The sequence below is a fragment of the Heliangelus exortis genome, chromosome 3, assembly GCF_036169615.1.
Source record: "Heliangelus exortis chromosome 3, bHelExo1.hap1, whole genome shotgun sequence".
In the NCBI taxonomy this organism is placed as follows: Eukaryota; Metazoa; Chordata; class Aves; order Apodiformes; family Trochilidae; genus Heliangelus; species Heliangelus exortis.
Genome location: NC_092424.1, coordinates 115,098,278 through 115,110,604, shown reverse-complemented (window position 1 = coordinate 115,110,604; position 12,327 = coordinate 115,098,278). Strand labels below are relative to the sequence as shown.

General features: G+C 62.3%; 2 protein-coding genes and 2 non-coding genes across 7 annotated transcripts in view; 2 read left to right on the top strand and 2 right to left on the bottom strand.

Annotated features, from left to right (window-relative positions):
- Positions 1-12,327, top strand: part of OST4 (oligosaccharyltransferase complex subunit 4, non-catalytic) — a 59,640-nt gene that overhangs the window by 11,545 nt on the left and 35,768 nt on the right. The gene's annotated exons all lie outside the window — the stretch shown is intronic.
- On the bottom strand, positions 199-10,602 carry TMEM214 (transmembrane protein 214). 4 transcript variants are annotated; one of them, XM_071742317.1, is made up of 17 exons: positions 10,429-10,601; positions 10,015-10,217; positions 8,360-8,510; positions 6,957-7,091; positions 6,201-6,283; positions 5,731-5,836; positions 5,514-5,595; positions 4,919-5,020; positions 4,673-4,814; positions 4,431-4,522; positions 4,288-4,336; positions 3,831-3,944; positions 2,944-3,064; positions 2,529-2,613; positions 2,284-2,452; positions 1,643-1,794; positions 199-532 (listed from the first exon to the last, which is right to left on the bottom strand). In XM_071742317.1, exons 1-17 carry the CDS (start codon positions 10,553-10,555, stop codon positions 406-408), a joined length of 2,040 nt encoding a protein of 679 aa, XP_071598418.1. In that variant the 5' UTR covers positions 10,556-10,601; the 3' UTR covers positions 199-405. The 4 variants fall into 4 exon arrangements, with proteins under 4 accessions (XP_071598418.1, XP_071598417.1, XP_071598420.1 ...); XM_071742319.1 differs by lacking the exon at positions 199-532 and adding an exon at positions 784-1,103; XM_071742318.1 differs by lacking the exon at positions 199-532 and adding an exon at positions 1,441-1,562 and having other exon boundaries at positions 10,429-10,602.
- Positions 11,125-11,288, top strand: LOC139795612 (U1 spliceosomal RNA). The gene has a single exon (XR_011725599.1). It is a non-coding gene; the product is annotated as a U1 spliceosomal RNA (small nuclear RNA).
- On the bottom strand, positions 12,085-12,248 carry LOC139795600 (U1 spliceosomal RNA). The gene has a single exon (XR_011725588.1). It is a non-coding gene; the product is annotated as a U1 spliceosomal RNA (small nuclear RNA).

Here is a 12,327-nt window from a genome sequence, read left to right as displayed (position 1 = left end):
GTGCGATGTGCACCCACCCACACGCGGTCCTGAACACGCGTGCAGACACACACATGGGTGTAAGGACACGTGTGTGTGTGCACACGGATCTATACACGTGTGACACCCCCTTCTCCTTGCCCTGGAGGTACCTGGGGGGGACGCCCGGGGCAGGGGGGGTGGCAAAACTCCCAGTAATTAAATAGGAAAAAAACCCCACACCATAAAAATGTGTCTGTTTCATTGATCTGTGGGAATGTCACGGGGGTGTCACATGGGGGTCACTCACCCGGTGGTGACCTAGAGAGGGGACAAAAGGTGGGAAAAGCAGGACATGTGTGCTCCCCCAGAAGAGGACAATGCCACCCCCTCCCCCCAAGCACAAAGTCCCCGTTCCGGGTCCATCCAAGGGCTGGAGGTTTCTCCTCAGGGTCCCGAGATGGCAGCCAGGGCCCAGTTGGTGATGGTGAGGGTGGTGTTGTGCAGGTAGATCCAGGAGGAGTAGGTGATCCCAGCCAGCTGCTCCCCCACGCAGCCCCACGACACGGACCCCCTGGGAAATCCAGGAGGGGGGATGAGAAATGTTTTCTTGCTTCTCCTGAGACAGCCCCCAAGCCTCCTCCCCCAGGTAACCCAAAAACCCAGTGTAGCTCATCAACTGGATCAGCATTTTACAATAGATAAAAATTAATATTTTTGAAGGTGTGCTTGCTTAAGGGCCTTAGAGACAGATGTGCTTATTAATTAATAAACCACTGGAGTAATTTTAGAATGGAACCAAATAAGAAAAATTGATGTGAGGTGTGATGGCCAGAAGATGAACTTTAAATAAGAATCAAGAATGGACATTAAACTTCAGGTTGGAAGGGACCTCAAAAATCATCTGGTCCAACCCTTCTAATATTATTAATATTAGAAATTATAGAAGTCAGCTAAGGAAGAACTGAAGGAACTAAATAAGCGTTAAAATTGAAGGACAAGAAGACCCCATGGAAAATGACAAAGACTTTGCAAATATCCTGTAACCACTGTGTAATGATCTATCAGACATATATAAGGTTGGACTCGTCCTGAAGGTCTCTTCCAACCAAGGTAATGGTTGGGCTTTAGGATCTCAAATACCACTGTGTAATGATACATGCATAGAATGGCTTGAGATGGAAGGGACCTTAAAAAATCATCTCATTCCACCCCCTGCCATGGTCAGGGACCCCTCCCCCAGCCCAGGGGGCTCCAAGCCCCATCCAACCTGGGCTGAGACACTGCCAGGGATGGGGCAGCCACAGCTTCCTTGGGCAACCTGGGCAACCAGGGGCTCAGCACCCTCACCCCAAACAATTTCTCGCTCAAGTCCAACCTCAATCTCCCCTCTTCCAGTTTTACCCCATTTCCCTTGTCCTCTCCCTACCCCCCCGTCTTCAAAGCCCTCCCCCAGCTTTCCTGCAGCCCCTTCAGATGCTGAAGTTGATAATCACTGGGCAGTGATCTATCAGCTGACTCGAAGGCTGTAACTTTGCTGTGCCCTGGGGTGGAAGCCCAGCTCTGTGTTGGGTGGGATAAAGCAGACCTCCTGCACCCGGGAACTGTGAAATCCTGTGTCGGTGTGTGAGGGCAGGACCCCCGTGGGACAGTGGTCAGTGTGGGGACAGAGGGAGTGACTCACCCGCAGGAGTCCCCCCAGGTCTGCCAGCCCCGCTGCAGCGTGGTGGCCGTGGCCTCCAGCAGGGGCAGGAGGCAGCTCCTCACCAGCACCACCAGCACCTCCCACACACACTGGGACACCAACAGCAGGGACTCGGGGAGCCAGGACTGCAGCTGCAGGGACAGAGGGTGACGTGATGGTTGGACACCCACCCACCCCCCCAGGAGCTCTGCTGAACCCCGCTGTCCCCACAGCCCCGTGGTGCCCCCCTGTGTGCCCAGGTGGGAACGGCCTCAAGTGGTGCCAGGGGAGGTTTAGGTTGGAGCTGGGGAACAATTTCTCCCTGGAAAGGGCTGTCAGGGCCTGGCCCAGGCTGCCCAGGGCAGGGCTGGAGTCCCCATCATGCCTGGAGATGTGGCCTGGGCACTATTCAGACACTGGGACAGGCTGCCCAGGAGTGGTGGAGTCACCATCCCTGGAGATGTGTAAGAGTCCCATGGACACATTCCCTAAGGATCTGATTTAGGGAAGGACTTGTCAGTGTCTGGTTATGGTTGGACTCCATGATCCTGAAGGTCTCTTCTGACCAAGGCAATTGGTTCTGGTTGGACTCAAGGATCTCAAAGCACCTTTCCCACCAGCCCCATCCCTTTGTTCCTTACCCACTCAGCGAGCCTGGGCAGTCCATGCTGGAGCCAGGAGAGCAGGGAGCAGCAGTGCTGGGACACGTGCCGGGCCAGCACCCCGCTGTGTGCCCAGAGCTGCTCCAGCCGGGGCTGCAGGAGGGCAGCAGCCCGGGAGCCGTGGACTGGGAGCGTCCGTGCCAACCACCTGGGGAGAGACAGACCCTGCTGAGACCACCCCAGCACCCACACACCAGGCTAGGACCCTCCTGACCAGCACTGACCTGTACCCCTCCAGGCAGCAGCCCCAGACCCTCTGTCCAGCGGGCAGGAGACCGCAGGAACGGAGCAGAGCAGCAGAGGAGGAGGCTGGAAGAGACCAGAGCCCATCCCTGAGCCCCCTGGGCCGGGCTGGACACCCCCTCTGTCCCCCTGGGGACACAGGGACAGAGCTGATCCACAAAGCTGCTGAGAGGGCCTAAAAAACCCCGAGAGAAGAAAACACAGGGTGGGCAGTGGTGAGGGAACCCCCAAGAGGGGACAGGCAGAGGGGGTCTGTCTGCAGTCTGCTGAGAACATCCAGCTCAACACAGCCCCCCCAGACCTCCACGGACCCCCAGGGACCCAGCTGGGGGGGAGGAAGGTTTTCACACAGGGGAATGGTGACCGTGGTTCCTCTGGACACGGCCACCACCTTACCCTGGAATGAGCCGTGTGTCCGGAGGTCGTGCAGGAGGAACCCGGTGGTGCAGAGCAGGAGGAGAAGGAGGAGCAGCCGGGACCAGGGGAAGCCCTGACCCTTCATCCTGCACAGCAGCTCCTGGCAGGAGACCAGGCCCCATCACTGCCTGGCTCTGGGGGCTGCTGGCACCCCCCCACCCCCACAGCCTTCCCACTGGGAACCAGCAGTGCCATCTGCCCAGCAGCTGGGAGGATGGACCAGGGCCAGCACCAGCTGCCCCCACTGTGTCCTACAGATGTTCTGCTGCAGGGACACTGCCTGGGGTGTGCTGGTGGCTGGAAGGCAACCACAACCCTGGTACCGAGCCCAAACCCAGCTGTCACCTGCCCAAACCCAGCTGTCCCCTGCCCAAACCCAGCTGTCCCCTGCCCAAACCCAGCTGTGCCCAAACCCATCTGTCCCCTGCCCAAACCCAGCTGTCCCTTGCCCAAACCCAGCTGTCCCTTGCCCAAACTCAGCTGTCCCTGTCTCCAAGCCCAAACCCAGCAGTCCCCAAACCCAAACCCAGCTGTCCCTTGCCCAAACCCAGCTGTCCCTGTCTCCAAGCCCAAACCCAGCCGTCCCCTGCCCAAACCCAGCTGTCCCTTGCCCAAACCCAGCTGTCCCCCTGCCCAAACCCAGCTGTCCCCTGCCCAAACCCAGCTGTCCCTGTCCCCAAGCTCAAACCCAGCTGTCCCCTGCCCAAACCCAGCTGTCCCCTGCCCAAACCCAGCTGTCCCCCTGCCCAAACCCAGCTGTCCCCAAGCTCAAACCCAGCTGTCCCCCTGCCCAAACCCAGCTGTCCCCAAGCTCAAACCCAGCTGTCCCCTGCCCAAACCCAGCTGTCCCCCTGCCCAGGTCTCACCTTGCAGGCAGCATTGCAGGCGGCCACGTCTGGGTCACCCCCAGGGCCCCTCGCTGCCAGCTCCTCATTTGTCACTTTGAAAGAACAAACTGTGTCCTGCAGTGCTTGCTGCACCTTGGGGAGGGAGAGAGCCAAGGCACTGACCACAGGGACACCCAGGTGGTGGCACCAACCACCTGGCACTGGGGACATGGAGATGGTGGCACCAACCACACAACACTGGGCACACTGAGATGGTGGCACTGCACACCCAGCCCACCCAGCACCACTGAGGCTGCAGGAGGGAGAGGGGATGGGGGGGCTGATGCACTGAGGACCTGGGGGATGGACCAGGCTGTGGGTGCACCTCAGAGTCTCCTGCACCGAGATGTGGGGCAGGTCCCTGGAGCTGGGTGGCCACAGAGGGGACGGTGTTTGCCCACCCCATGCCCCTCCTCATGCCACAGACTGCTCCTACCTTCTTGCTGCTGCTGTCCCAGGACTCCAGGAGATGGTTGAGGAGCAAGCTGTGGGGGGCAGGAGAGGGGGGTGTCAGGAGCTCCCAGCAGCAGTTCCAGGCCCTTGGGGGCAGTTCCAGGCCCGGGGCTGGGGGGCACCCACCTGGACTGGGAGAGGTGCTTGGTGTAGAGCTGCCTCCAGACGCTGAAGCTGAGCGGGTCCATGCTCAGGCACTGGCTCAAGGAGGTCAGGAGCTGGGGAGAGCAGAGCCCAGTGTCACCCCCTCCCTGTCCTCCTGTCCCTGGGGCTGGCATGTGGGACACACCAGGTCCTGGGCTGTGTGCCACCCCCCAAACCAGGGCTGGCAGAGGGTGGGGGTCCCGCACCCCCTGCCCAGGGCTCACCTCTTTCTTCATGCTGGGAGGGCAGCTGGGGGTGGCTCGGGAGAGGAAGGAGGGGAAGTAGGTGTGCAGAGCTGCCTCGGGCTTGGCACCGAACGCCAGCACCTTCAGGCGGGGGTAGAGCTGCTGCAGCTGCTCCTGCAGGCTGGGGAGACACGGGGGGGCTGCCGAGACCACCGGGGAGACCACTGGGGAGACCACGGTGGCCCCGCCGCACAGCCACACCGTGGGGACACAGACAGGGTGTACCTGGGTGTCAGCGAGTTGTTGGGCATGAAGGCAAAGTCCAGGAGGGGGAAGAAGTCCTTGGGTCCGATCATGCCGAAGCCTTTGGTCAGGTTGGGGTGCACCCTGCCCAGGGAAAGCCACCCCCTGAGCCAGGGGGCTGTGGGAGACCCCCAGCTCCTGCAGCCAGGGGCAGTGCTGGCACCCACAGGGGGGGCTGGCGTGGGGGTCTTGTGCCCTTCCCCCCCCCAACTCCCGAGGGGCTGCAGAGGGTCTGGCAGGCCCCGATGGTGAATGGGTGGTGAGAGGAGCAGCCAGATGGCAGAACCCAGCGGGACAAAGGCTGGGAAAGGCCGGGGGAGCAGGGATGTTTGGCTCCCTGCACCTCAGGAAACCCTTGGGCACAACCAGACACCACAACTGGGTGAGAAACCCTTCATTAAAACCTCTCAAAGGCTTTGGCAGAGCTGGGGATGCTCCTCAGTGCCCACCATTGACCTCACCCCAGCACCAGAGCTTGGCTGCTGTGCTGCTGCTGCAACACCCGACCCCGTGACACCCCAGAGCTGGCAACCGAGGTGACAACAGAGGTGACAAGGGAGGAGGAGGTGTGACTGACCTCAGCAGGCGGTCCAGGTATGCCACGGCGTACGGGGAGAGCGCCTTGATGCCGAGCACCGGGAGCATGACACCGAGCCAGACTGTGGGACAGGGGGGCAGAGGGGGGTCCTGCACTGTCCCCACCCCTGGTGACGGACCCAGGCAGCCACTGGTGGCAGCCAGCCTGGTGGTCCCCAGGGGAGGGGGCCACAGGGGGTTGGGCAGGCAGCTCTCACCTTTCAGGCCCTCGTGGAGGTCGGTGTAGCCAGCTTGTCCCAGTGCCCACAGCACCATCAGGCACTTGACAGGCCGGTTCTGGTGGGACCGCAGCACCTCCAGGTACTGGGGGGACAAGGAGAGCTTAATGGAGGACACCACATCCCATCCCATCCCATCCCATCCCATCCCATCCCATCCCATCCCATCCCATCCCATCCCATCCCATCCCATCCCATCCCATCCCATCCTGCTGGGAATGGCCCCAGAACCATGTCACCTCGTGGGGTCATCAGGCAGGAGCTGGGCAGAGTTCCCAGGAAGGACCCCCAGCACCCAGTGGGGCTGATGTGGGGTGGGTGGGATCCCCAGAGCCCAGCCCCAGGGACACAGAGCTGCTGGCACCACATGGGGATGTGGCTCCCAGAAGAGCAGGACCCCCTGGGTGCCCACAGCAGGGGTCTGCAGGCAGAGGGGGTGAGGGTCTCACCTTGCCCAGGTTCATGGTGGCAATCCGGGGCCGGTCCAGCAGCAGTGCCTGGATGCAGATACGGTACCCGTGCAAGGACTCCCCTGGAAGGCAGCACGGGGAGGTTCAGCCAGGGCCCCCCCCCCTCATGTGGCACCCTGGGAAGGCGGCAGAGGGGTGACAACCCCTGGCACAGCCCTGTCCTGCTCCCTGGGAACAAGCTCTGGGCACCAGCCCCGCCACAGCAGTGTGGGTCCTGTCCTACCCAGCACTGCCCCCACCCCTGCCCTGCTCCCCCAGCTCCAGGAGCAGGACTCACCCCACAGACCCTCATAATCCCCTCAGCAGCTCCCCAAAACCCCCGCTGCCCTCCAAAGTGGCAGCAGGCAGGGACAGGAACCATCCCACTGGAGTCTGGGGGCTTCCCAGGGCTCACTTTCCCCCTGAAGATCATCCAGTGAACTGCTGCAAGACCACCTCACCCACATCCCTCATCCCCACATCCCCAGGGGTTTCTCTGAAACCCCTCCAGGCATGATGGGGACTCCAGCCCTGCCCTGGACAGCCTGGGCCAGGCCCTGACAACCCTTTCCAGGGAGAAATTCTTCCCAAATTTCCAGTCCCAACCCCCCTGGCCCCAGCAGCAGCACTGTGTTCCCCACCCCACCTTCTCAGAGGAGCTCAGGGCAGCTCTGGGAGCCCCGAGCAGCCTCAGGCCCCAACCACAGAGTCACAGAACCCCCCAGGACCTGCACCCACCTGCCCCACCCCCCTCACCTGGGGTCTTGTCCAGCTCCTGCAGCATGGTGTAGATGCAGTGGTCAAAGAAGAGCTCCAGCACGCCGGCCGCGCGCCCCAGCAGGGAGCGGATGATGCTGCGCAGGGGTTTGCTCAGCAGGCAGTACGGGTAATCTGGGGGCAGGGGGCAGGGGGTCAGCAACCCCCTGTGAGACCTTCCCTGGGGAGCAGCACAACGGGGAAAAGAGGGACCTTCTCCCATTGCCCTGTGTTAGATGAACTGAATTCCAGTGCCTGAAGGGGCTCCAGGAAAGCTGGGGAGGGACTTGGGACAAGGGCCTGGAGGGATGGGACCCTGCGAGGGGGAAGGGTTTGCAGCTGGGAGAGGGGAGATGGAGAGGAGATCTTGGGCAGGGAGGGAGAGAGGGAGGGAGAAATTCCTTGGGGTGAGGGTGCTGAGCCCCTGGTTGCCCAGGTTGCCCAAGGAAGCTGTGGCTGCCCCATCCCTGGCAGTGTCTCAGCCCAGGTTGGATGGGGCTTGGAGCCCCCTGGGCTGGGGGAGGGGTCCCTGACCATGGCAGGGGGGGCACTGGGTGGGCTTTGAGGTCCCTTCCCACCCAAACTGGTCTGGGCTCTGGAACTGGATGAACTCTGCAATAAGGGATTGTTCCTTGGGAGATGCTGGTGCCATGGGACACACACAGGCTCTGGGAAGATGTTCTGCTCCTTTACCCCTCGTCCCAAGTGCTCAAAGGAAGCAGAAACCAACAGGTCCTGCCTGAGAGGCAACTCCAGCCAGAATATCCCTCTGGAAGCTGAGGGGGACAGAATCACGGAACCACAGAGTTGCGGCTGGAAAAGACTTTTGAGATCATCCAGTCCAACCCTCCCCTGAGCAGTGCCAAGGCCACCACTGCCCCATGTCCCTCAGCAGCAGATGTGCAGAACCTGCCAGCAAATTGTGAATCCCACAGGAGCAGCCCCTGGCACGATTTACCAACACAATTCCAGTGTCTTGGTGGTCAATGAAAGGCAACTGTGGTGACACCAGAGAACCAAGCACATGATCCCTGTTTATGTTCTGAAATTAAGCACACTCTTGTGCCTTTACTGTTTCTGAACTTCCTACAGCAGTTCTGTCACAGGAAAAACTCTTTGGATGGGGGCAAAAAGAAAAGAAAAACCCAAGTATCTGAGTTTGCAGAGGCAGAGCCCAGGCTGCAGGATGGGTCTCAAGTGAGACCAGGAGATTTTCCCTCTCATGCCTGTGACTGTTATAACAATGTCCTCTCCAGTGTCCCTAAAATCATCTCTGCACCCTCAAACCTGTCCCAGAGCACAGCACCCAGCTGCTTCCAGCCTGCCCACAGAGGTCAGGGTGGCTCTGCCCACCTCAGGGGGCACAACCCCCCCAGAGCAGGCACGGGGTGGGGGACACTGACCGTGGGGGTACTGGCTGAGCAGGGGGTCACCGCGAGGTGCCTGCAGCTTGTAGTTGAGGTACCCGGCCAGGTCCTTCACCCAGACAGAGGGATTCTCAGGGAACACGCTCTGGCTTTTATCCAGCTCCTTCTGCAGATCCGCCAGGTCGAGCTGGAAGTGACAAGGTAAGGAAAGATTCAACCCAGGAGCGATCAGAAATGGTCACAAAAGTTTAGAAAGAAGGAAGTTAACCTCAGGTCCTGAGGGGTATCAGCACCACCAGGCAGCTCTGCACCAGGGTGCTCAAGGAGAGGACAGCCACCTGCACCCAGACCCACCAGATGAGCCACCCAGCACCCACACACGGGGGGACAGCAGCCCCTTGGCTCCCTCCTTGATGTCTGACACCAAAGGCACTGTCTGTCTGTCTGTCTGTCTGCTCCTGGACACAGCTGACCCATGGGCAGGCAGGGAGAGACCCCGTCCTCACCCCAGGGGTAAAGGTCTGCAGCCAGGGGTAAAGGGGTCTGCAGCAAGACCCCAGGCCCGCTGGGTCTGATGTTGCCTCCAGGGCAGGTTATTAAATCTGAGCTGGGCACCCTTGGTGGTGTGTTCATGCCAGACAGCACTTTAAAAAGGGGAACGTGGGCAAAAAATATCTGCTGCCACATCAAAAAGCTGAACGCTGCTGTCAGCAGAGCTCATGGAGCAGGGGTGGCACGGTGGGGACAGTCACTGAGTGGCCCCAGGGCATCCCCCGAGGGTCTGCCCTGACCCTGACCCAGACCCAGATCAGGGTAACTGCTGTGGGGTGTGCAGAGCCGCCTGCAGGGACCCCCACCCCACTGCGGGGGGCTCGGGGTGCTGAGGACACGGGTGAGACGTGACCATGGGGTGTGAGCCAGGAGCCATTCCCCCCGCCGAGGCCACGTGGGGCTCCTGGGTGTCACCCGTGGAGCTCGGGCACCGCCAGAGGGGCACAACTGGGTTCCCCGGATTCCCCCAGAGCAGTAAGGGCTCCCCAGCACCTCAGCGAGGAGGAGGAGGAGGCAGCTCCCCTGGGATGGCTCCCAGGCAGCAGACAGGGAGTGGGCAAGGAGAGGAACCGGGAGCTCCCTCACCACAGCACCCAGCACCGGGCCGGGCACCGGCTGCTCTGCTCCGGTACCACCCCGGTGACAGCCGGTGCTGGCACGAGTGCTGGTCCCGGCAGGGAGGGGACAACGGGCCCGGGCCCTCCTCAGTGCCACGTCCAGAGTTCAGCATCATGTCCTGGGGGTGGGGAACACGGGCAGCGTGGGCACAGCGAGGGGTGGGGGACAGCGAAGGAACAAACAGGGGGACAACGAGGGACAAATGGGGGGATAATGGGAGAGCAATGGGAGGAGCAGCGGGGGAACCAACTGGCGGCTCAGTGGGGGATCAATGGGCACTCAATGGGAGGACAATGAGGGATCAACAGGGGATCAGCGGGGGGATCAGCGAGGGAGCAGCAGGGGGATCGATGTCCCTACCCGCGGGGAACCAACAGAAGGGCTCCGGGGGGACCAGCGGCACCCGGAGCTCGGGGTCCCTTCGCCACGGGAGCGGGTGGGGAGCAGCCGGGGCACAGGGGGACAGGGAGGGATGGGTGGCCCAGAGACACGGGCCCGGCAGCCCAGCCGGGCACACTCACGGCTTTCAGGGCTTCCTCCAGCGAGCGGCATTTGCCGGGCTTGACGCCGGCGCCGTTGGCCGGGGGCTTCTTGGCGGTCCTGGCGGCGTGATGCCGGCGGGGCGGCGGGGCGGCGGCGGCGGGGGGCACCTGCTCCTTGTTCTGCTTCTTCAGCGGCCGCTCGAAGCCCAGCTCGAAGATGGTGCCGGAGGTGGCGATGGGCGCTGCAGCCGGGCGGAGGGGAGGTGTGAACGGGGGCTGCGCCAGGACCACCGGCTCAGCGGGACAAATCGGCACCGACCCCGCTAGGGGATGAGGGAGGGTCGGGCCGAGCCCCCCGGGACCCGCAGCCGCAGACAGAGCCTCCCGGAGCCCCTGCGGGGAAGCCCAGCCCCGGTCATCCGGGCGTCCCTGACCCCTCCCCGCCGCACTCACCGCCGAGGGGTAGCGTCCGCCCGGCGTTGGCCTCGCCCAGGGCGCGGCGGCTGCCGGTGCCCCCCGGTGCCCTCCGGCCCTTCCGCACCACCTCCCACCGCCCGCCCGCCGGGGCCGCCGCCGCCATCGCCACGGCGGAGGGAGGGAGCAGGGGGCGGGAGCGGAAGGGGCGGGGCAGAGCGCGTGCGCCAGACGCTCGCTCTGATTGGCTGCGGGACGGAACACGGGTCTCGCGCCGCGGCTGCCACGTCTCTGCCCCGCCCCGCCCCGACCACGCCCCGTATCTGACCACGCCCCCAGTGTGATCCCGCCCCCGAGAGGGAGGGGCTACAAAGAGGCGGGGGCAGGCCGGGCCGTGGCGCTACGGGAGGAGCCTTGAGGGGAGGGGCCCTGGGGGGAGGGGCCCTGGGGAAAGGGCGGGGCCATCCCGGGTCCATGTAGATTGTGGGCGTGTCCATGCAGCTCGTGGGCGTGCCCATGCAGATCGTGTGCGCGGTGCGCGTCGGGAGCTGCGGCCCCCGAGCAGAAGCCCCCCCGGTGGGTGCGGGCGTGGGTAGGGGCGGTGTCGGGTGTCGGTGTGCGTGGGGGCTGCGGTGTCGGTGGTGTTCGTTGTGTTGTTGTTTGTGCGTGTGTTGTGACCGCGTGTTGTGCGTGCGTGGTTGGGCGTGTGTGTGCGGGGCGGGGGGGTTGGAGTTCATACTTACCTGGCAGGGGAGACACCATGATCAAGCAGGTGGTTTTCCCAGGGCGAGGCTCATCCCCTGCACTCCGGGTGTGCTGACCCCTGCGATTTCCCCAAATGCGGGAAACTCGACTGCATAATTTGTGGTAGTGGGGGACTGCGTTCGCGCTCTCCCCTGACCTTTTGGTGTTAAATGACAGCTAAGCGGACTCCGAGTTAGAAATCTGGCAGAGGAGCTCCAGAGCAGGCGCTATCCTTGCGTAACTTCATCGCAGGGTTTCTCTTACCCTCTCCAGTTGTCAGCATTTGCTCATCCCCCCTATCCCTGCACGATCTCCCTCGGTCCGCACACCCCACACTTGATGGTGCGGATTCCACCCGCACTTCGCACCCCGGACCCCGCACTTAAGGACATGGCTGGGGAGTGTGCAGAGGGAGCCCGGAGATGCTCCGGGACCCCCGGCTGTGCCCCGGGAAGATGATGCAGCTCCGGGACCGGGCACAGCTCGGACATGGAGGGTCCTGGTCCCCTCATAGAGTCATAGAATGGGTTGGAAGGGACCTTAAAGCTCATCCAGTTCCCATCCCTCTGCAGGGACACTTCCAACTGGATACCAGGGTGCTCCAAGCCCCATCCAACCTGGCCTTCAATGCTGCCAGGGATGGGGCAGCTACAGCTTTCTCTGGACAACCTGGGCAACCAGGGGTTCAAGCACCCTCACAGGAAATAACTTTTTCGCCACGTCCAACTTAAATGTCCCCTCTTCAAGTTTTAAACTGTTGCCCTTGTCCTCTTACCCCAGCTTTCTTGTAGCCCCTTCAGATATCAGAAGGCTGCTCTGACCTCACCTGGGAGCTTCCTCCTATTCTCCAGGCTGAATGACCCCAATCCCTCAGCCTGGATTCCCAGGGAGGCGTCGCCCCAAGCCCCTCAATTACTTGCTCGTGATAACCTGTTTTTTCACTGCAATGACCAGGGGAGAGCGCGAACGCAGTCCCCCACTACCACAAATTATGCAGTCGAGTTTCCCGCATTTGGGGAAATCGCAGGGGTCAGCACACCCGGAGTGCAGGGGATGAGCCTCGCCCTGGGAAAACCACCTGCTTGATCATGGTGTCTCCCCTGCCAGGTAAGTATGAACTCCAACCCCCCCGCCCCGCACACACACGCCCAACCACGCACGCACAACACGCGGTCACAACACACGCACAAACAA

Coding starts and splice junctions, on each gene's coding strand:
- TMEM214 (XM_071742316.1), bottom strand. CDS start 10,555: ATGGCGGCGGCGGCCCCGGCGGGCGGGCGGTGGGAGGTGGTGCGGAAG. Junction 5,596..5,730: donor CCTCCACGAGGGCCTGAAAG/GTGAGAGCTGCC, acceptor CCTGTCCCACAG/TCTGGCTCGGTGTCATGCTC. Junction 533..2,283: donor TGCCCAGGCTCGCTGAGTGG/GTAAGGAACAAA, acceptor TGGATTTCCCAG/GGGGTCCGTGTCGTGGGGCT.